General features: G+C 38.3%; 1 protein-coding gene across 1 annotated transcript in view; it reads right to left on the bottom strand.

The window, feature by feature from the left end:
- Positions 1-853: 853 nt before the first annotated feature.
- Positions 854-24,429, bottom strand: part of Ola1 (Obg like ATPase 1) — a 127,524-nt gene continuing 103,948 nt past the window's right edge. The window contains exons 8-11 of the mRNA XM_051184469.1: positions 7,560-7,700; positions 6,777-6,873; positions 4,575-4,697; positions 854-1,382 (exon numbers count right to left, since the gene is read on the bottom strand). Of these exons, the coding sequence (XP_051040426.1) occupies positions 1,281-1,382; positions 4,575-4,697; positions 6,777-6,873; positions 7,560-7,700 (463 nt within the window). The 3' untranslated portion in view covers positions 854-1,280. The remainder of the gene's footprint in view (positions 1,383-4,574; positions 4,698-6,776; positions 6,874-7,559; positions 7,701-24,429) is intronic.

The raw sequence follows: 24,429 nt of genomic DNA, 5'->3' as shown, positions 1-24,429 counted from the left end.
AACTCACTGCCCTCCTGCCTCAGTCTCCTGAATGCTGGGATTCCAGGCTTGCACCAAATGCCAGGTAACTGAATCTGCTTTCAAATCTTTCCTCAGGGCAGCCTAATGTCCTTCTCCTGTGTGCTCCAGCCTTCTGCATCTTTAACATGACAGACTCACACAGTAAGAAGGACGGTTTGCCTGAGTCCAAGCCTTCATTTCTTGGAAATGGTTCCTCTTGCACCTTGGAGCACAAAAGGGGCTGGGGTTGGGGGGTGCATAGAGTTGAGGCTGTGTCTTAAGAGGGTGAGGTGGTACATGATTTCCAGGCAACTAAGCCACAAATACTTGAATGCGAAGGGTGCTTAAAAATGATCAAAGTTGCATTATTTTTCAGTAGTTTTTAAATCAGTCTATGAATCTGAATTGAAATAAAAATGCAACCCCTCAGAAATGAAATGGTCAGTTTTTAAAATTTAATAGTTTTAAAGAAAAGTGAAAATAAAGATGCCTTCCATTTGGTTAGAACAATAACAACAAACAAAAATCACTAACGTTTGAAACAAAATTATTTTTTTTTTGGTCAGAGTCACCTATGTTATAACCTTTGAAAATATCATTGCTATCATCTTTCAATAAATGTCCATCTACAAATTAATTAACTTTTTTTTTTTTTTTTAGACAATCCCTGGTAAATTATTCTTCTAATTCCCATGAAAGACTCACTTTTAAGATACAATTGCAGCTGCCCCACACTGCCAGTCCCTGTGTCACACACACGCCTTAAAATTCTGTAATCAGCAGCCAGCAGGTGCCATATCGCATTCAACACACCACAGTCAGTCAATACAGACATCCCCAAACACACCAAGGCTGGTTTTGTCAAATGTTTTATTGAGTGTAGACATCTGGAGTACTGTAAAACATGCATTATCTGTAGATTCAAAAAGGAGCAAGCCACATTGTCTTCACTGTCAAATGTGTCAGGCTTGGCATACATGATGGAGATTAATGAAGTATCATGAGAGTAATATGGTTCTTGAAAAGCTTCTACAATTTGAAGTAGGGTCTTAATCACGTGAAAAGCAAAGCTGTTCACGTTTAGTAACTTGCATTTCATTGAAGGTATGCAGTATTCTATAATTTAAAAACAAATAAAAATAATTTGTTTGTAGAAGATTCCCACTCCTAACTTTGTCTCTTTAGATTTCAGAAACTTTAATTTAAAAAACAAAACCCCAAAACCCAATAAATGCATTTTAGAAGTTGTACATTTATTTATCTGAGCAATAACTAACAATTTATTTCTTTTTTGGTTGCTGAGGTGTATTAAATTTGAAGAAGATAATATCTCCATCTTCAACAATATAATTTCTGCCTTGTTGTCTGTACTTTCCAGCAGCCTGCAAATAGAAAAAAGAAGAAGTGGAAATGGGTTATCACTGATAACCAGATATACCAGGAAAACAATGCAAAGAAATTCTCTGTGGGTCATGTCAAACCACGATGAAAAAGAAGAGAAGTGTGGGAAGGCACACAAGTTCTTCTTTAGAAGAAAAGCAAAACTAAGGCAGGACTAGGCTTCCACATATATGTGGATGTACATAATGTATTCTCACTTACTGTTGATACATAAATGTAATTATACCAATATCATTAAGTTTCATTACATGCTGTTTGTGGTACATTTCTGATGTGTCTGCAAACATTCAGCAAGTCACTCTTAAGAAAACTGATCAAACGAGGCAGAAAAAAGCTACAAGGGCTTTGTTTGCTTAAAGAATTTTTTAGTGACCCTGGTGTTAAAGACAGTTTGCATCAAGAAAAACTGTGCTCAATTGTAGCAGGTATATTTGAATTTCTTGTAGGCCAGTTTAATTTCGACAATAGTGCTGAACTACTGTGCGTTCTGAACATTCACTTGGAAGTTTGCTGACAGTGCTGGTGACAAGCAGACTCTAACAGGTTGGAACTGAAGACAGATATTTTCCCACTGATTTATAAGTCAGTCTGCAAAGCAACTGATTCCACCTGCTGGTATGCAGGACCGGGCACACCTTTGGTAACGTGTACAAACAAAGCAGGTTCATCCCGTTGGCCCTGCACACACTTCAGGCTTCTAAGCACCCACACTTAACACTCACATAATTAGCAGTCTCCTGTGACCCTGGCACTAACGACTCAATGGGGATCTGAGGATCTTTTGGAAAAAAAGAAAAGAAAAAAAAGAAAAAGAAAAAAAACCTCTAAAGTGCTTTCCTTCTGTTAGAATTTCTTCCTTCTGTTAGAATTTCTTCAAAATATAGAAACTTTATCCAATGTAAGATAACTAGTTCCCGTTGACAATATTAGAAGTTCAAAGCCAAGTGAAATGATATTAATCAGTAGTAAAAATGTTAACAAAAATCATATATCTGAGGCTTAAAATCAACAAACCAGACTGAAAAGCCCTCATGAGCATAGTTTTGATAGTGCACTACACAAAGGATTCTGCCCACTAGCAATATGCTATTAACAGGAAGTTATCTTTGAAAAGACAATGTGTTCTATCATTCTAACTAAGTAAATACTCACATGATTATTGTAAAGATGTGATGTACTGAAAGCCACATGCTTATTCCTAGAATCTAAGGCCTACTATTATTAAACTATACAGAAAAGTTAAATGAAGTACATGACATATTAGTGTAAGTTTATATACTTTGTTACACTCAAGTTTACTATTAATAGTGACAGTGTTTCTTTAAATTCTCTAGAGACCATTTAATCCATTTCCACTGCTATCAGAAACACTGGTTGAAAAAAAAAATCAATACCCATTTGTGAATCTTGAGTATGTATTAAACAAGACACGTCTAAGCAGATCATTTGCACTTGAAAGCAGCCATCTGTAGAAGGCAGCTTTGCCTAAGCAGATATGATTGCTAATAGTGTGATATCCCTGTAGACTACAAAGCCCACAGAGCTATTCAGTATATAGTTCACAGCACTGCAATGAATTAGCTATGCTGCACCACTGGTAGGAACACACACACACACACACACACACACACACACACACACACACACACACACACACGACACACACACACAGACTCAAACTTCTTGTCATGTACAAGTAAACTGTTGAATAAGGAGTATAAAGCAGACCATAAATCCTTCATTTAGTTACAGCTCAAAATTTTAAATGTTAGTTTTGAGTAGTTAAAAATCCACAAAATATTTAGTGATATTCTAGATGGAAAAGCCAGAAGCCAACCTTTTCCAATTTAGGATATAAAACACTAAGTCTTACATATCACTATAAGTGAGAAACATCTAAATTTACTATAACAAATATATATATAGTGTGTATATATATATATATATACATATATATATATATATATATATACACACTAAGGATTACTCAAAATTGGCAGCATAGGCAAGTAAGAAAAAAGAAGCTTCTAACTTGAGTTCTAGAAAGAGAAAATACCCTTATTTTAATGATATAACCTACTGGCAGAAAAACTCAGATATTCAAATCTAATTAGTATTCTTGACAAAATTCACCATCAATATTTGCATGCTTATCTCTATCAGTACAGATGACACCAACGGAATTAATGCTTTGTTTAGGGACAAACTGTGACTTACTCTTTTTTTGGTAAGTCAAATGGCTCTCAATATTGAACCAATTATATGGAGATTCTTCCTTTCCTGCTTCTAAGATTGCAATAGTCCCATCAAAACCCTGCAGTTTTAATGTGATTGTTATAATAAGACTGGTAAGAATAAGCTAAACTTGAAATGTCTTTCACATTCCTTTCAAAATATGAAACAGTCAACATTAGAGTCCTGTTTAAATCTTTCAATATTTTCTAGGATAGTCTTCAAATTAAATTAAAGCTACTTCCTACAATTTTAATTAGTGAACTACCTATTTATTGGATTTTAATATGTTTCTGTGTAGAATCAAACAAGCTAGAGAAATGAATTTTGCAACAGAATGTACATTAAAACTCATTTAGCACTCATATTTAACACTGCTTCACTGTAAGTGTCTGTAAATCAAATTATAGTTGTTAGCTAAAATAAAGCACAATTTTGGACCTGCCCTCTAGTGTTGAAAAAGCAAATCAAATTCCCAAAGATCTTTAATAAATAAATAAATAAATAAATAAATAAATAAATAAATAAATAAATGAAGAAGAAATGCATGAAGTTTCAGTATCATAGTACCGGCGGGTTTATCTGATTACGTATAAGTATCTGTTTCTTTGACTTAACCATAGGTGTTTATTTCTAGTTCATATATTCCAATAGATTACTATGATTTTTTCATTAGCTACCAGTGAACAAATTCCTTTTATTCATGTGACTTAAATGTGTATTTTTATTTTTAGAGAAAAACAAAACAAAAAAATCCCTCCATACAGCTATCTAAAACTGACCTGAGAGCATACGAACATGGTCAGCACCTCAGCAGTGGATAATATGATCCTAACAGGCTAGCAGCACAGTTTAAACAGCTGCAGTTTATCATGTATCATCACAAGAGTGCTAAAATTATGAAATGTACAAGTTAAAAAAAAAAAAGAAGCATTCCTTACCTTGACTGCATTTTCTGAACCCTCCTCTTTAAAGTCCTCATATTTCATTACTTCAGCCATAATGAATCCCTTTTCAAAATCTGTGTGAATCTTTCCTGCAGCCTGAGGAGCCTTCGTTCCTTTCTTTGAAAAGGACCAGAGAAAATAAATTGCATTTAAGATAACTGATTGTAATCATTGAGTTTCTTTTCTCTGATCTGTAGTTGGCTCAACTCAAACTGAAGTTTCATACAGTTAGGATGTCAGCCGTACAATTAGTGCATTTTCATCAGTGGACACTGTGCAGCAGACTGAGCACACACGCATCAGCAGGTGTTGCAGAAGCACAGCTCACAGCTTTGTTTTTCCTAACAGTCATCTACGGTTTTATTGATTTAGATGCACTGGTCTGGTTTGGGGTGGGTTTCATTTCGATTTTCTATTCTTCACAGTGGAAAAAAAATAAAGATTTTTAAGTAACTTTCAAGTTGAATTATAAAAGGTTTAAAAAAGATACAAAGCTCTCAAAATTTCAGTTCATCTAAAGAACATATAAAAGTCAATATATATATATATATATATATATATATAAATATATATAAAAAGGGACATTCTTAAAGGCATTTCTATAGTGAATTAGATAAGCTATGGTCAGCAAAATAATTTTGACACAATCAAGAACTGTTAACAGTTAAGACTTTTGAACATTTTGCATAATATAGCTTGCATCTAACCATCATAAATGAAATCCAAGTCGAGATGGGAAGAGAAATGTCTTGTAATTATCCCATATGTTAAATTACAAGAACATACATTCCAGACACACATAACCACAGAAAGAAATCTGAGAAATAATGGTGACCTACAGCTGCTTAATAAAGCATGTTAAAGTGCTAAAGAGGCTGACACTATAGAGCACAGTTTTTATAATAAAAGATGTATTGGGTTAATGTGGCTACTCGCTGATGCTTACCTGACCGAGCGCCTTAGCACATTAAATCATGGGAACTAACAATCAGTCTTAAGACAAACCAGCTTTCACGTTTCAGACCCAGTGAATACTCTTTCCTGCTTCATGCACTTCAGTTTGAAGTTTTAAGGCTTTAAAATATATCTTTTAAAAATATAGTAACAATTAACACTGACAATTTACCAACTTGGATTTGCTTTGACATTATTTTTAAAGTTTATATGAAAGGACCTCGGTTAGGAGTCAATCAGACATTTTTCTTCTTACAAAGAAGACATAAAGGAGAGTGACTCTTGGATTCACAGGCTTATCTAACACTGCTGACCATCTCCATGTTTCCATCCACAATAAAAAAAAAAAAAAAAAAAAAAAAAAAAAAAAAAACCACATACCAGAAGCACCGAGAACAGAGTCAGGCAGCACTGACCACCACAAAGTGCACATTTTAAACAGCATTAATACAGACTCACTGAGACACTGATCTAAAAATCCAACCCGTTTATATTCTGTAACACACAATTTAGGACTAGATATATTTCAAAATACTTTTTAGTAGGAACTACTATATTACAATATATTTATACTCAAAAGCAACTATTATATTTCAGTCTATTGTCCTCTGGGAATAAATTAGTCATTCTCCCTAGTCATATTCAGTATATACTAATATTTAAAATATGTGCCACATTCTTGAAGAAGTTGAACACGTAACAGTGAAAATAAACATCATTTCTATGAATTCAATAGAAAGGAATGAATTATTACACATTGAGTTTAGCTTTTTGAGCCCAACTGTGTATCTGTGAAGAGCATAATGATGTCATATTGCTTTTATTGCTGAATGTAATCCGAGCAAAGCAAAGGAGGAAAGAACCACCCGCAACCCAAACAAACTTAGCGAATACAAAATGAAAAGCAACATCAATTTCACTGCAGACAAACCCAGTCACACAGATTAAGCAAGCACAATACTGGTGCGTCTTATCTCTGACCACAGGAGGAGGGTAGACAGATTCTACAGGATGAAGAAATTCAGACTATGTAATAGGCAGAATCAATTGTTACCTGCCTCAATCAATGCCGCTCCACTTTTACTGTTCAGCAGCTCACAAATAATTAAAGTTATCCTGGACAAAAACCTCATCTGTAATGACTAGCTAACCGCCACCATGACAAACTTCAAAGTCAGTGATATTAATCTGAATTCAATAGTGTGGAACTGGATATAGCTGATGAATAAGTATGAATCTTACCCTGATGGTCCACGCACGCACTTCATCTGGGCCTGCAGTGAAAAAGTATTCTAGTTGGAGTGCTGCAAACCCAGCCTTAATGATCTTTGGCAAAGCACTGAAATAAAATGAAACAAATTCACTCAACATTTAGGTTGACTCTGCCAGGGATCCATCTAGAACTAAAATTACTCATCTCAAGCAGATAATGGTAAAGATATTAGTAAATGACCATTCATATTTCACAGCACACTTGAAGGGGTTAGATAGCTGGAGCTATTCTTAAAACACCCCTTCTAAAATTGGTTTTAATTGTGTTAGTCTGAAGCGTTTTGAACTGTTTACTATTAAAAACGAAAAAATTGTATCTTCCCAGCCTACAACTATTTTCATCCACTATTAATTATTTCCAGAACTTGAGCCATGAAAGCAAAATTATTTGATTGAAACCCAATCTTCTAACAATATATTATTGTTACTCAGAAAAAAAATTATGGCAGGTGATTCACCCTTTCCCCTCCCCCCACAGAACATGACGAAAGAGTTTTGGCGATCATCCCTCCTCAAAAATATACATAACTAATACCTATGTTATAATTAAAACACTGTACGGAGGTGACAGATGACAGTTAAAAACTTAATTTAAAATAAATCTTTTCACTCTGTCTCATGGTAAAGAAAGGAGAAGATTCCCTCTTTATAATGGTAATTACTCTGTCATTTATTATTCTATCAGCGCAAGCAATTAAATTACTGCAAGGAAATAGTTGATAATAAAGTGCAGGAAAATGAATGCTAATTAACCTTTGTGTCATGTTCGCTTCCAGATACTTCTGTCTCTCCTCAGCACTCAATTCTTGCAACTTGAGTTCCAAGGCCCCACTAAAAGGAATGACCAAGGCACCTGGGTCATACTTGTCCACCCACTCTTTAATTTTTATCAACCTGTAGACAAAAAAGGGCACAACATTATCTTGTAGTGCATGCATGACTGTACCACATTCATTATTATCAAGTAGCACATACATATTCATAAGAACTGCACGGTTTTATGATGCCATCTTTTTGTGTATAGCTTTCCAAGGTCAAGGCATTAGCAGGCAGCAATTTCTTCAGGTATATGTGGAAATTTTCTATTGTAACCTAGTTTTACTTTAGCACATTATAGGAACTCTATTACAAATATTATCAACTTAACTTTGTAAAGTTAAACTGAATTTGTTCATCATTAATACCTGTACTTCTGAATAAGACTATTTTATAATGTTTAATGTCCCTTACAAAGTAAGTTTTAGAAAGAGAACTCAAAGTTGCTCATACAGGAATCACACTTTGAAATGCCAACTAATTTTGAACATCTCTGAAAAGTAATTGTCCCACCCAGGTATCTCTTGACTGGGTTAGTTCCTTCCTGAAGGAACAGAACCAACAGCTGCCATTGGTTTCGAGGGAGGTTTCTGCTAACATCAGCAACAACAACAATAGCAAAAATGCAAAACACAGATTTACAAATATAGCCAACTGGATACATACTATTCTTATAAATCCAAACTTTTGTAGAATCATAAATAGAAATGCAGAGGAAATAAATTCCTTTAATCACAAAAGTCATGAAAAGCCAAGTCCATTAGAAAACAGTAGTTGCTGCCTGGAAAAGCATTATTGGGTCTTTCTCCCTTCTAAAGTGAGTATTTTTGAAAGGTAGTAATAAAAATTTAAGTGAAACAAATATATAACTAATAGGTTCTACTCATAGTTTCTTATTCTTGGGTAGGAGGCACCTGTTTCTAAGCCTGTTTGCTCATTTGCAGAAATGGAAATAATAATAGTATATATTATATTGTAAAGAACCTAGGAACACAACACTAATCAGGTAATATCTTCATCATTTCTAGATAGTTACAGCGTATTCTGCTATGAATCTAGCTAGGGCTTTTACCCAGATCTGCTTACAGAATTGGATAAGCAACTAAGTAACTAGGTCTTCCATCATTCTATCGGCACCCTGTATTGTACATTTAGTTTTTATTGGTACACACAGTCTTGATCCCACATGCTATGGAAGTCAAAGGACAGCTTGAAGGATTCAATTCTCTCCTTCCACCATGTAGGCTCTGGGAATTGAACTCAGGTCGTCAGGTTTAGCAATAAGCACTTTTACCTACAGAGCCATCTCATTGGTCCCAGCCTCCCATATTTTGACTAAAGTTTAATAGGCGCTATGGCAAAATACTGTGGGAGAAATATGTTAAATAATCAATGTACAAGCTACTTTTAAGGGCAAAGAAAAGGGAAAATTAAAGACCAAATTCATCAAATTTCAAATACCTATTAGAAAGTTAAGAACCTAGCTAGGTGATTGAGGTGCACTCCTTTGATCCCAGCACTTGGGAAGTAGAGGCAGGCAGACCACACAAAGAAACCCTGCTTTGAAAAAAAACCAAAAGAGGGGGCAGGGGGAGGGGGGAGGAAAAGGAAAGAAGGAAAGAAATCCTAGCTGCACAGGATTCAGGATAGAAAAAGAAATGAAAATTCACACAAGATTTGCGTGTTTATCATACATAGGTAATTACATATTTAATGTTATTAGTGCTGTTTGATCTTTACAATAATTGTATCCTTTTATTTATAGCCTAAAAAGTATACTAACCTCTACGATCTATTTTGGAGTTAGGTATATGGCCTTAAATTATGATTAAAATGGTGTTTTATTATGGAAAATTATGAGTTATAATAAGGCAAAATGCGGGCCTTAAATAGGGATTTTTGCATATAATATCATTATGGCACTCTACATTACTTTATAGACAAACGATTTAAATCTCTATAGTAAAATGTTATCATTAATGGCTTAGTAACAGACTTTTACTATACAAGTTAGAATCAAATATGCCATTTTAAAAAGCATACTAAATGCAGCTTCATTGAAAGGGAAACAGAACAAACTCATGTGTAAGGGTAACGGAAAATGTCATATATCTGTCTCTTAAGTATGGTCAACACAACCAATAAAGCTAAAACTGTTAGGAAACAAGATAAGAAATAATTACTTTGGCTAAGACATCAATTCAGAATAACAATAGTTCTACACTGTCATTTCACAGCCTTTCCTACAGAGCCCTCAGAGGGATTATTTGCATTCCTCAGGTGTTCTATTGTACAATTCAGATGAATAAAGACTTACAAATCATTTCTCTACCGCCAATGTAAGACTTTGATCTGGTGAATACACCATTGTACCTTAACTATAATTGGCAAAAAAACCTGACAGTGTAGAGCCTCATACGCTTAATAACAAAGGGGACGATGTCAAAGTGTTGACAGATGATCTTCATAATGCAGAAGCAGAGCGGGCACGTTTAGCAGTAAATGAGCACGGAGGTCTAAAGGTCTCTAAAGTGACTGACATCAGACCTGCTACAGCCTGGATGAAGAGAAAGTGCCGTCACACTCTCCGTAAAGTGAGTTCGCCTTTTCCTGCCGGCCCCACTTATGTGACTTTCACCGACACAGGCAGCACGGGGAAGATGAAAAGTGACAGGTTCTTTGGCTGTCTGCTTTACTTTTGTGACTTTCACTATCAAACAAAAGTGAGAAACAGCCCAAAGCGATTTTTAATTGCGTATTTGAAATAAGCCTTGGGTAATTAAAAAATTAAGCTCAATTCAAGATTACAGAGGGAAATACATACAACATGCCCATTAGGTTTGATGGTTTTAAAAGTGTGATAATAAGGCTAAGATCACAAGTTTGAACCCCATAGGGACCTTCTGCAAAAAGAAATATCTATTCTTTTGCTACAATCCATGCCCCAAACTATAGCCAGCCATCTAGAAAATGTGTGCTATCGGCACCTGATGGACCCAGAAAATTCAAAGTGAAGCTCAGTTGTCACCACTCAAATATATTTCTAAGCACACTGTCAAAGTGCCTAAACAATAAAATGTCTTAAGAAAGCCATTCAATTGCTAGTGACCAAAACAGTGATATGAGATTGTCACAGAATGTCCAGTGATCCGATGGTTGGTTGGGGAGAGAAGCAAGCATGAGTAGAGACAGTCTTGCAGAGTTCGCCTGCAAGAGCTGAAATAGCACTTATGTTATAAATTCAAATGCGTAGATTAATGCAAGGGTGCCCAATCTCCCTGATAAGGAGCCCAGATAGTTTGATTTCTTCAAAATCTTCAGTGACAAAGGGAAGCATGGCAGTTAACCTGTATTGTTCCCCAGGCTAGTTTTGAGCCTAGAAGGGTGGGGCCTTGAGCTATACCAGCAGGTTGCAACTTACCAGAATTTCACAAAGTAAACTGCAGGATTAAATTTGCATTAAGTCTCTAAAATTTACCTCCTAATTTTAGCTTCTTATTTCCAGATAGAAATTCCAGATTCCAAAATTGATTTTTCCCATGGGTTACTGTATATCAGTGGTTTTCAACCTGTAGGTTGTGACCCTTTCTGGGGTTGGACAATCTTTTGCAGGGGTCCCATATCAGACATACTACATACCAGACAGATATTTACATTACAATTCATAAGAGTAGCAAAATGACAGGTCACCACATGAGGAAGTGAGGGTCATCACACTAGGAAGGTTGAGAAGCACTGCTTTATACTGTCTGTACTTCTTTTCCTATAGATATTAGTGTTATTGTTTTTAATGGTTGCTGGTGCTGGGCATTGGACTTAGCATTCTTGTGCAGTTAGGCAGGCATATCACCACTGGGCTACACTATCTGTTTTATTTTTGGGGAAGGGATATTATTGTTTAATAAATTATTTGTCCCTTTCAACATTAAAATTCTTTCCAAGTTGCTTTTTAGTCAAGTTCTAAGTGAATCTGGTGGTCCTGGGGTGAGATGCTCTCTTAGAGTTTCCATCACAGCAACAATGCACCATGACCAAAAAGCAAGCTGGGGAGGAAAGGGTTTATGTGGCTCACAATCTAGCACTGCCATTCATCATTGAAGGAAGTCAGGACAGGAACTTAAATAGGGCAGGAACCTGGAGTCAGGAGCTGATTCAGAAGCCATGGAGGGGTACTGTTCACAGGCTTGTTTTCCATGGCTTGCTCAGCCCACTTTCTGATAGAACCAGGACCACCAGCCCAGGATGGCACCACCTACCATGGGCTGGACCCTCCCCCATTGATCATTATTGAGAAATGCCTTAACAGCTGCATCTCAAAGAGGCATTTCTTCAACTGAGGCTCCTTTCTCTGATGACTCTAGCCTATGTCAAGCTGACACACAAAACCAGCCAGTACAGATGCATCTACAGTATAGTTTTGATTCTTTTAGGAAAATATGCCTTGGAAGCCTTGGGCTCTGGGTTGCTTTTTTTCTTAATGCTTGTTTACTTCATTTTATTAGGGTATGAGTGTTTTGCCTGATGTACCTAGGTAGGTATGCAAATCATGTGTTTTTGGTCCCTGTGAAGGTAAGAAGAGGGTGTCAGATCCTTTGAAAGTGAGTTATAGATGGTTTTGAGCCACCATATGGGTGCTGGGAACTACACTCAAGTCCTCTGCAAGAACAGTAAGTGCTTATAACCACTATAACCACTGAGATAGTTCTCTAGCCCTCCAGTTTTTCATTTTTAGGCAGTTGGTTATGGGCAATGTCAAGCTACTGCAGTCCTGTCTGGAAGAAGTGAGGCTACCTGCCTGTGCTGGTTTGAAAGAAAATGGCCTCCAAAGGGAGTGGCACTATCAGGAGGTGTGGCCTTGTTGGAGTAGGTGTGGTTTTGTGGAGGAAGTGTATCACTGTGGGGGGTGGGCTTTAAAGTCTCATATATGCTATAGCATGCCCAGTGAGAGAGACCACTTCCTGTTGCCTGTGCAAGATGAAGAACTCTCAGCTACCTCTCCAGCACCACGTCTGTTGCATGCCTCCATGTTCCTTGATAATGGACTGAACCTCTGAACTGTAAGCCACTCACTTAAACGGTTCCTTCTGAGAGTTGCCATGGTCATAGTGCCCCTTCACAGCAACAGAAACCCTAAGGCACTTCCTAGCATCTGATTGTGAAAAGTCCTTCTGTGTACTCTTAAGCCACCAAAACATCACTGCTTTCCCCCTGTAATGACCTGTAATGAGATTCTCCTCCCTCAACTGTCTGAGTATGGGAATTGTGAGCATGTATCACCACCTGTGCTGGCTCAGTTTCTTTTCCTTCCTTTCTTTTTTTAAAGACAGTGTTTCTCCGTGTAGCCCTGTCTGTCCTGGAACTCAAAGAGATCTGTCTGCCTCTTCCTCTTCCTGCTGAGTGCTAGGACTAAAAACATGCATCACTATTGCCCAGGCAGCTCAGTTTCTTATCTGAAAACTCTATACTACTTACTCACTTCATAGTGTTCTAATACCATAGCTTTAGCCCTTCCTTGGCTGTCCTAGAACTTACTATGCAGACCAGCTGGCCTTGAACTCACAAGAGGCTTTGCCTCCCAAGTGCTGGGATTAAAGGTATGTACCATCATACCCGGCTCAAGCTAATTTTTAAGCCAGAATCAAGAAACTTAAATATTAAATTTCAACTCAAACACAAGAGTACTGAGATATATAATTTCCTCAATGAAAGGAACAGGACAATCTCAATAATGCTATTCCATAAAAGCTAAATTCTTGCAATTTAAAACACGCCTGAGCCAGTTTTCTCAAGCATATTTTAATAATAAAAATTTCTTTTTTTTCCCCTAGACCTCATGTCCCTGTAACTTTTCAACTATCTCTGGCTCATTCAAATTCAGATTGTATGTTCTTAAAATACTTAAGAGATCAGTCCAGCACTAGGGCCAAATTATACTGCCAATCATGGCATCTTTGCTGAACATCAGAACCTTTTCAGATTTGTTTATTACCCTTTGCAATATCAAAGTTTATTTAATTAAAAAATGTGATATATGGTACTATTAGATTCTCACTCATGCCTTATATGGTTTTTTCTTTTTTCTTATATGGTTTTGTATGTATGCAGCGACAGCCTACTTCTGACTGGAGGCAGTAAGAACCACAATATTCAGAAAAGACCACAGTTTACTAAGGGAGACTGCGGCCCACCTGGCCTTTGGTGAGCTAGCTCTGGCATGTTTACAGTGTGAAGTGTCATTATCCAGGCATGAGGAAACATCAAGGCCATGATCTGCTTCCCTGCAGCTTTACACTTCTATTATACAGTTCAGGGTACCACAGGACACCTTGCAGATAAGACAGTCCCTCCCATTTCCCTGACAGGACCCCTGCAGAGTTCTAAAACCAGAAAAAGACAAGGGCAATTAATGAAAGGTAAAGTTAGTTCCCTAAAGATTATTTTGTAAATAAATGACAACAACTAATACTGGGACCTACAATCAGATTTGTACCACAAGCAACATATAAACTTGATATATAACATGTATTTATGACAACATATGATTTTTTTAAAGTCAAAGAGTTAACTCTAGAAATTCAGAAGACAACTTTTTCAAAATTTCTACCTTAAAGTAAAATTACTAAGGTACAACTTTATTGGTAAGATTCTCTGAAGGGAAGCTACTAAGGAAGTTCATAGCTGGGTCTGGTGGCATAGGTCAGTAATTACAGCTACTTAGGAAGCTAAGGTAAGTGTAGGGCCAACCTGGGCAACAGATGTAGCTTAGTGGTAGAATGCTTGCCTGACATGCATGACTCCTTGTGTCTGATCCTCGGTATTGAGAAAACAAACAACAAAAGAAGTTTGTAATTTAAAAGAAGATAGGGTCTGGGCAGTGATTGCACTCACCTTTAATCCCAGCACTGGGGAGGCAGAGGCAGGCAGATCTCTGTGAGTTGGTTGGAGGGCAACTTGATCTACAGAGCCAGTTCCAGGACAGCCAGGGATACAGAGAAACCCAGTCTCAAAAATAAACAAAATAAAAAGGGTGGAAGAAAGAAGAAATTCCAAGATCTAGTTTTGACTAATGTTTAGATGTCTACACAGGGTCTGAAAACTCAAATCCTCTTCTGAAAGAGAGCCTCAAGTTGTCATTGGAAGAGACTTCAAGTCATTGTGTCATGGCCTGATGTCATGGACTACAAAGTAGAACAATGGCAACTGTGACCCTTTGGCTCTTCTTGAGCGCTGTGTTGGGAAGGCAGAATCTTCATTTTTAATGAGATCCCAGGTCATTCATGCACATATTGCATTTTTAGTAGTACTAAACCTGAGGGCTGTAAAAATAAGAGCATTTCATGTAATGTATGTAATGACTCTGTAGAGCAACAGACAAGGCAGTCAGCATGTGACCCATTCCACCAATAAAGCACAAGAGTGACAGGTGGATTCCTGCAGATATGTCTCCTGGGCTCAAAACCAGAAACAGAGAAGGCCACTAGGATGTCAACAAGTCTAAGAAGATGTTCTGCCTGAATCCTATTTTATGTCAAGACAGCTTCAGATTCATAGAAAGATGATGACCCAATTCAGACACATAGCCACAGTCTGTACTTTGCTAAGACACAATTATGAGCCTCAATACCTGGAAAAGCATCTGTAGTCCATTAACTTTTGGGTTCAGATTCTATTAGGAGTGAGTTCAGCAAGGGATTTGTTGAAATGAAAGAACAGTACTATAAACTGTTTCCTAGGAAGACCTCAAAGAACCACTGTCTCAAAGTCCAGCTCCCTGCACTGTGTGTGTACTTGTGAGTGCTTGTGAAAATCAATGAATTCGAGAGAAATGGGCGTTAATTTTGCAGCAAATAAAAATCCACTTTGATTCTTTCTTCAAGGATAAAAAGCCTTTGGACTCTACTAACAAGTAGAAAGCTATCACAAATCCAAATAAATGAAAGATGTTAGGATGAGTAGGCAACTATAAAAACAAAGCAGGAAGACTGGAATACACGTGGTAACACATGTAACTAATCTGATGGCCTTGTAATCAATGTCTGAAAATAGTTTCTTTGTTTAACAAAAGGCCTACATAAAAAAAAAAAAAAAAAAAAAAAAGAAAGAAAAGAAAAGAAAAAAAAAAGTTCTTTGGACTGGAGAGAAGGTTCAGTGGTGCTCTTCCAAAGACTGCAGTTTGGCTCCCAGCACCCACATCACTTGGCTCACAACCATCTGTAACACCAGCCCTAGGGGGGCCAAAGCGGGGGCTTTCAAGGACACTTGCTTGCACCTACACATAGTTTTTAAAAGTTCCTTGCAGTTAGTAAGCAGACAGAAAGAAAATATCAAGGTAAATTCAAATCAGCTTGAGCCAATCAGAGCTAATTTCCTAGTAGACACACTAGAATGATCTGGAAGAGCCTACAGGAAGCTTCAGGGCAAGGTTTCAAAGTGTTCATGAGGCTCTTAACAAGAGAAAGGAGGATCTCTGGGACCATGGCATTGATCTTACGACTGGTACATGAGCAGTCCTCCTGAGATGTGGCAAGGCTAGGAAAGATGTGCTTGCTGTAGATGATAACATGGGACTTTGACTGGACCCTCTCAGGACAGGTTTCCTCCGGTCTTCCTATGTATCAAGACTGTCCTTGTTATAAGTGCCTGGCAGCACCTGATACTGCTGCTCCCTAAGGAATTACCCTCATTGAAGTGACCTCTGAACCAGCACACGATCAACATGTTCTTTAAGATATCCTCCTCCTCAACAAGCTTCCATACGGTAAGAGAGCCAGCACAACATTCTACCTACACTAAAAAAGGCTTTGTGCCCCCCCCCCCCCCGGTCTCTTTCTCCTCCTGTATAGAGAAACTACTGGAGGGGGTCAGGATTTTGCTATGAGACCAGGTTGATGTCAAATTTGCAATCCTCCCCTACTAAGTGCTGGGATAACAAGTGTATGCTACCACACCTGGCTTTAGATGTCCTGCCCCCATAGGGATTGAACACAAGGTCTCATTTCACTAAATAAACACACACTTTACCAAGCTATAGGTCTTTTAAAAAAGAAAGAAAGAAAGAAAGAAAGAAAGAAAGAAAGAAAGAAAGAAAGAAAGGAAAAGATTTGGTCTTATTAAGTCCTTGAACTTGATGATTTTTTCCTGCCTCTGCCTCCTGGGTAGCTGAGATCACAGACATGGGCAATCAGGCCAGGTCAGAAAAAAACCTTAAGATCAGGACTGTGCCTTTGTTCCTTGCCACCTCCATAGAGCATTACTAAGCACAATACCTGGCACACAGTGTGTCTTAGTTAGGATTTCTATTGTTGTGAAGAGACACATGACCACATCAAGTCTTATAAAAGAAAACATTTAGTTGGGGCTGGTTTACAAGTCCCCATAATCTATAAATCTCTTTGGAGATTCATGCGCTCTCCTAACTGTAATCACCTGTAAAATTAAAAAGCAAATCCCATACTTCCAACATACATTGTCACAGGATCTATACTGCCATTCCAAAAGAGAGGAAGGAAGCACAGCGAGGAAATACTGGACCAAAGCAAGACTGAAAACCAGCTGGGCAAACTCCAAAGTCTGCATCTCCATATCTGATGACAAAATGTTCTTCAGATCTTAATTTCTTTCAGCTTTGCTGACAGCAACACACTACTTTTTCTTGGGCTGGTTCTACTCCCTGTTAGCAGCTCTCCTCAGTAAGTGTCCCATGGCTTTGGCATCTCCAACATCTTGGGGTCTCCAGGGAAATCCAGGCTTCAGCTTCACAGCTTCACACAATGACCTCAGCAGCTTTCCTTAGTCATAGAGGGAGATTCCATAACCTCTTTCTTCTAACCTTGACTCTAAAGCCAGAACCACATGGCTAAAGTTGCCAAGCTCTGCTGCTTACTGGGGCTGTAACATGGCCCCCTTGTTCAATTTCATCTTTACCAGCTTTCTGTTTTCATGGTTTCCTTCACTGCCTAAGCTTGACTGTCCTGAAACTTGATCTATAGACCAGGCTGGCCTCAAACTCAGAGATCTGCCTGTTTCTGCCTCTGCAGCGCCGGGACAAAAGGTGTGCACCACCATACCAGACTCTCAACATTTCTTTAATTCCTTTTCACAAGTTGGAAGCTTAGCTGGGTGGGATCTTGCCCTGAGGTCTCCACTTCCCTTAGTCCATTTACCATCAGGCTTTACTGTTTATCTCCTTGAAAACAGGATTTAGCTCTATTCCACTCCCTAGTGCCCCCCTTTCTCAAATTGTATATATTCTGTATTTTTCCTTGCTCAGCTTGCTCCTTTTCATTATAAATTTGCATAAGCATGGCCACTAATAACCAAGGAACACAATCAACACTGGGCTGTCTGGAAATTTCCTCTGCCAAAGCTGTTCATCTAAAACTCAATTTAGCCTCAGGCAGATTTTTTTTTCCCCTTCTTTCTTTTTGGAGAAGGGCAAAAAGCAGCCACATTCACCAAAATATCGCAAGAATGGTCTCTAGGCCACATACTCATATTAGTCTTTTCCTCTGAACCTCTTGAGCCAGGGCCCCATAGTTCAAATCATCCTTATCTTCCATGTTGCTACTAGGATGGCCCATTAAGCACCACTTAGTTCAACTGCTTTGCTAATCCAAAGTACACATTCCTCCAAACAAAAGCATGGTGCAGCCTATCACACCAATATCCCAGTCTCTGTCTTAGAGGTTCTATTGCTATGAAGACACCAGGACCATGGCAACTCTTATAAAGGAAAACAATGAACTGGGACTGGCTTGCAGTTCAGAGGTTTAGTCCATTATCATCATGGTGGGAAGCATGAAATACAGACAGACATGGTGCAGAGGTAGCTGAGAGTTCTACATCTGGATCCTTCGGCAGCAGAAAGAGAATGTGAGACACTGGGCTAAGAACCAGAACATCTGAAACCTCAAAGCTCATCCCTAGTGACACTTCCCCCTACAATACCACACCTACTCCAACAAGGCCGAATCTCCTAATAGTGACTTTCCCTATGATCATAGCCTGTGGGGGTCATTTTCTTTTAAACCATCACACAGGAGATGCTCAAATACCCTTCATGGGTAATTCAGGCTCAGCATTCCTAAAATGCTCTGACATCCAAAACTTTTGAGTTCCATGATACTTAGAAAGTTTCAGAATGACAAATACTTCAGATTTTCAGTTTGTACAAAGTTTGAAAAACTCCAAAATCTAAAATATTTTGAGACTGGGTCTCAAGCATTTTGATTAAGCACTAGTTAACTTCTAAGTAGTTGAGTGATTCTGTTGGCTATTGAACATCTTAGTTCACTCATCACTCTGTTAGCAACTATAACCTATTCTGAGTTTCCTGAGGGGTTTCCCATGGTGATAAGAGGAGAAAGGAAGGGACAGCAATGGAGGAAGGAACCCTGAGGTCTGGACACCCTACGCTTGCACTTCAATCAGAGCTTCTTCTGAGTGAGATGTCATCTGAAGACAACTCTGTTGTTTTCAGGCATTCTAAAGGTCACTGAAATCTTCAAGCACTCCATTGCCGCTTTTGATCAAGTGCACTTGCCAGCATCTTTTTAACTAATCCCCTTCCCTTTTTTGTCACTCTCTGCTCCCACACCTTGACTTATTTCTCTTTACAGTTCTTATGCTATGCCCTTGATAATTCTCATGCACAACATTGCTGGATCCATTTGTCCAGTTATTGGAGCCAGGGACTTTTAATATATTTTATCAATCCTCTTTAACACCACCTAGAAAAATGCCCACCCCAAGCAGGTGTCCAGTATATGTTGGGTGGAACAATGAACAGAAATAAATTAAACTCGATTTTTTTTCTTAAAAAAATTGTTTTAAGAGCTGGGGAGATGGCTTTGATGATGAAATTACTCTGTTCAAGCACAGGGACCTGAGTTTGGATCCCTAGAACCAATGTAAAAAGCCATGTGTATGCACTTTTAACATCAGCCCTGGGGATGGTGGTGTGTATAGACACAGAAGGATCACAGGGCCTTGCTGGCCAGGCAGTCAAGTCAAAACAAAACAAACAAACAAACAAACAAACAAAATACAGTGAACTCCAGGTTTAATGAGAGACCTCATTAAGGAATAGGAATAGGCAGGAGAGCAGCAGAGCAGGGCACATCTTCCTCAGACTTCCATTTAACTGCATATATACACAAGCACATGCACACATACGAGTAGCTAAAAGAATCTTCAGAGGATATGCAATTCCTACACATTGTGTTTACCTGTCTTCTGCAAACTAATGTCTAGAAAATAGTAAGCTAAAATGGAACCATTGGAGATAGGCTTATTTTTCAGCTAGAATTGTGAAAAATCACAACAGAATGGGGAGGTGTAATTAACTGCTGTATTTCTCTATCAACAAAAGTAGAGTCTTAGGGTCATTTGGTGAAGAGATGAAGACTAAATGGCTGTGTGTATTGCCAGCCTCCTGAAGCTGCCAGTTTCTTCACACTGAGCCTTTAAGTAGGAGATTTAGAAATGGAAACTCTTCTTTTCATTCTCTTCTTGTGAAGGGTTTTTTTTTTTTTTGGGGGGGGGGGACGGTCATCTTCAGCTACCTCCTTATGCTTTGTGAGGAACCTTATCTAATGTGACAACAAGAAGACAGCTGCTCACTCCATGAACTCCTGTGTGTGTACTGTGAATCCCAACACCTTTACGAAGTACACTCAACTGTTGGCTGGTCTATTCATAAGGACATGGCCTTTGGTCAGTAAGTTTAGGAGAAATTCCCAGGGTGGTGTAGCAGGAGGACATTGGAAAAACTACTGGTCATGCTTTACATATTAATCTAGCTGCAGAGACAAATAGGAACCAAAGAAAAGCAGTTGTGAGAAGACCTGCAGCAGAGATGTACAACTCCCTATTTGACTGAATGATGACTTTTAGTGGCATTACCAGGGCAAATGTACAGTTACCCTGCACAGGTACCTCTTCCTCCTGTTGCTTACATTATGGTGCCCTCCAAATGCCAGTGTGTATCTGGTACCTCATGAATGGCCAAAGTGCTTTAATTCCAAGAGTGAACAATGAAGATAATCTTTCTAGCCTAGAAACTTGGAAGGCAATAACCTTCAGGCCATTAAGACTGGTCCAGACAAAACAAAAAGTAGATTCTCCACAGGAAAGCTTGGGGAGAATGAAAACAAACATGCAGAACAAGTAGACTTGTCATCTTCATCTCTACTGAGATGAAGAATAAAAAAAGTTATAAGAGTGCTAAGCATTCCCTCTGTAGGGACAAGATGAACGTGAGGAGGGGGAAGGGTGGTGATGATGGAGAGGGGGGAGGAGCAACGAGCTGGACCTGGTCAAGGATGAAGAAGAGAGTGCCAGTGGTGATGTGGCTTTCAAGAGTAAGATTCAGACATCTTAATCGTATTATCTTTACCTTGCTCCAAGTTCCTCCTAATGCTCACTGATTCATAGCTGCCCTACAGCTGATTGCTTTGTACGTCCTTTAATTTCCTTAGTAGTTCTGTTAAGTCTTACCCTGTAATTATTGCTTCCTTATGACTTAACAAAAGATGTTTGCCTTTTATTAAAAACAAAACAAAACAAAAACTAGAATGTAGGTCAAAGTTATTCCCAGTTTTCACCTGTGGTTTAAATCATCAAGTTATAAGCTTTATCAAGTTTCACTATGGATGTATCAGAATGAACAGTTCAAACCTAGGATGCTAAGGCTCCATCATGCTTATTCTCTGAATGCTTTGCATGATCTTCAGTGATGGGGCTGGCTGAGGCACTGAATGAAGGAGGGATTGAAGAAAAGGACAAGACACATGTACTGGAAAGATGGGGTCAGGTAGATTGTGCCCTTGGATGGAGAAATGGCAGCAGCCCAGAGTCTTAGTGTGTTTGGTATATACTGTCAATGATGTATGTAATAGGTAGGCAGCTGAAAAAGGAGATGGGATTAATACATAGATATAAATAGGGAGGAAAGTTTACATTATAAGGCTGGGTAAAGGAGCTAGGCTCAGTTAATGTTGGTGGGAGCAGTCTCTGCAAACACCCAAAGGGAGAGAGCTATGGTGGACATTTTCTTCACAAACTATCAACACTCATGCTCAGACCCCCAAGGAAAGCTTTGCCATTTCACTAAGCCTCATGAGGGGATGGGTGGATGCTCTGCCATTTTGCAAGGATCTGAGGCTTGAAAGGGCTAAGCACACATCAACAGCACACATTCACCCAAGATTTCATTCACTGGGGCTTTCTCCATTTCTATAGTTAGTAAGATTTGTGTTGGTCACTAGTGGCCCCAGAAAAGTACATTCTAACTACATAAGAGAAGTGTTTCTCAAAACAGTTTGTGCACACCTGTGAAATCCATGGTTTTAAAAATTATCTAAAGTAAGGATCTAAAAAAGTAAGAATTTATAAAACTTTGTCCTCTGGTGTGTGAGCTGAGAGTCACTACTGAACCTGTTTGTTGTTTGCAATTTTATACTCTATTTTAAACATCACCTATAGAATAGTTCTACAATTACAGTTGTTATGAGTTATGAAGCCCATATTTATATACAGAGACTAAAAAACTCTGTTAGCTACAAGAAAATTTTCAACTATGGTATGACCTTATATAGGATAAAATTATTTTCAGCTTTGTTGCCTCAGATTAATCACCCCACCTTTTTGTTTGAATAAGTACAGTGCTAGGAATATACAAAGAACGTTTATTGTTATAATTCAACAATAAGAAGACAGAACCTAAACAAATACAGGCAAAAGACCGAATAGATAGTTCTCCAAGGAGGATATACAAACAACAATAAGCATATGAAAAGACAACTACACTGGTTATTAGAAGAACATAAATTAAAACTTCATGAAACACTGTCCCTCATCCAGGAGGAGGTTACAAATATGAGCACAAAAAATAGTAAATGGCATATCTGTGCAAAACAGTACTAGCCAAAAAAGGAAATGAATGCATAAAAAAATACAGATGAGTACTGACTGAAACATTATGCTTAGTAAAATAACCCATATAATGAATGATTCAAACACCATGAAATAGGCTTAGTAGGTGAATTCAAATAGGCAGACAATAGATGAGTGGCTGCAATGATTGGTGGAAAAGGCAGGGGGACTGCTTGTTAACGGTATGGACATCTTTTCAGTGTTATCAAACTGTTCTGATGGTGATATGCTTTGAGGACACCAAACAAACAAAAACCAAAAATAAACCAATAAACTGTGCACCTTAAAAGGGAGGATTTTGTATATGTGAATTATATATATATATATATATATACATATATATACGTATATATATATATACACACACATATATATTTTATATATATACACATATTTACAGTTAGAAAGGTAAAAAAAAAAAAAAAAACCCTAAAACCATTAAAGCAAGCTAAAACTAAGGTAAAAACTAAAAAAGATTCTTTTTTTAAAAAGTTATAGTTCTATGTTGAACTTTCCGTGGAAATAGTCCAGACCAATAAGAACCCCCTGGATTTGAAGTAAGGCAAATGCCAATTCAAATTATAGCTGAACCGCACAGTGATCCTGGGAACACCATCTGAGCTTTCTGAGCCTCAGTTTAATCACCTATAACAAAAATCACACCTACCTTTGTAGGCTGTGTTTTCAATAAAGTACTCTAAACAGAAGAGCCTTTCAAATGCTAACCTCCAATCTCAGTTGTCAGTGAGGGGGCCATTCTAGTTACAGAGTTATAAACACTGTGACTGTCCACATGTAAAAAGAGTGGGAGCTGAGGCCAAACAGTGAGGCACGCCTTTAATCCCAGCATTTGGGAGGCAGAGGCAGAGGTCTGTAGGCAGAGGCAGAGGTCTGTAGCAAGCTTTCTTGACAGACTTTCTTGGACTGCCAGCCCTCAAATAACAACACGGAGACTTAATATTTATTATGAAAGCTTGGCCTTAACTTACTTAGGCTTGTTTCCAACTAACTCTTATAACTTACTTAACCCAAATTTTTAAAGTCTACATTCTGACCTGGCTCAGTTACTTCTCCCCAGTAAAGCACATCCAACTTGCTGCTGGTGACTCTGCAAACATAGATTCCTCTTCCTCTCTCCCTGGAAATTCCGCCTATTCTCCTCTCCTGGTTAGCTACTGGCCATTTAGCTCTTTTTTTTTTTTTTTTTTTTCCTTTTCCAAGACAGGGTTTTTCTGTCTTTGGAGACATCTTGGAACTAGTTCTGTAGACCAGGCTGGCCTCAAACTCAGAGATCCATCCACCTGCCTCTGCCTCCTGAGTGCTGGGATTAAAGGCGTGCAACACCCGGCTCTTTATTAAACCAATGAAAGGGCATCTTAGGAAGAAATACATCTTTATTGTGTAAACAAATATTCCACAACAGAAGCTAGGCTAGTCTACAGAGGTAGTTCCAGGATAGCCAAGGATACACAAAGAAACCCTGTCTCAAAAAACCAAAACCAAACCAAACCAACCAACAGAAACAAAAAGAGTGGGAACTTTTAAAACCAGACCTACATTTCTAAGAGATCATGCCTAATGGATCTATCTGTATAGAAAGACAGCAGCTCACTGAGAGGGAGAGGACTTCAGGTACACCCAAGTGCAGAAATATAAGTTGGAAAATTATGTACAGTAAATAACATTATTCCAGCTCTTGAGGAATACAACTTTGAGAAAAGGATGTAGGGAGTAAAGGAAGGAAGGAAGGAAGGGGAGGGAGGAAGAAAGGAAGGAAGGAAGGAAAGAGAAAAATGGCAAGAAACTACAGAAGAGCATGGTAAGTTTAGGGCAGGGGAAATGAGTTACTTGAGGCACAGAAAAGGGAGATGAC

This window comes from Phodopus roborovskii, unplaced genomic scaffold, assembly GCF_943737965.1.
Source record: "Phodopus roborovskii unplaced genomic scaffold, PHOROB, whole genome shotgun sequence".
NCBI classification, from domain to species: domain Eukaryota; kingdom Metazoa; phylum Chordata; class Mammalia; order Rodentia; family Cricetidae; genus Phodopus; species Phodopus roborovskii.
Note: the sequence above shows the minus strand (reverse complement) of the source record. Positions and strands in the feature narration are given on the sequence as shown.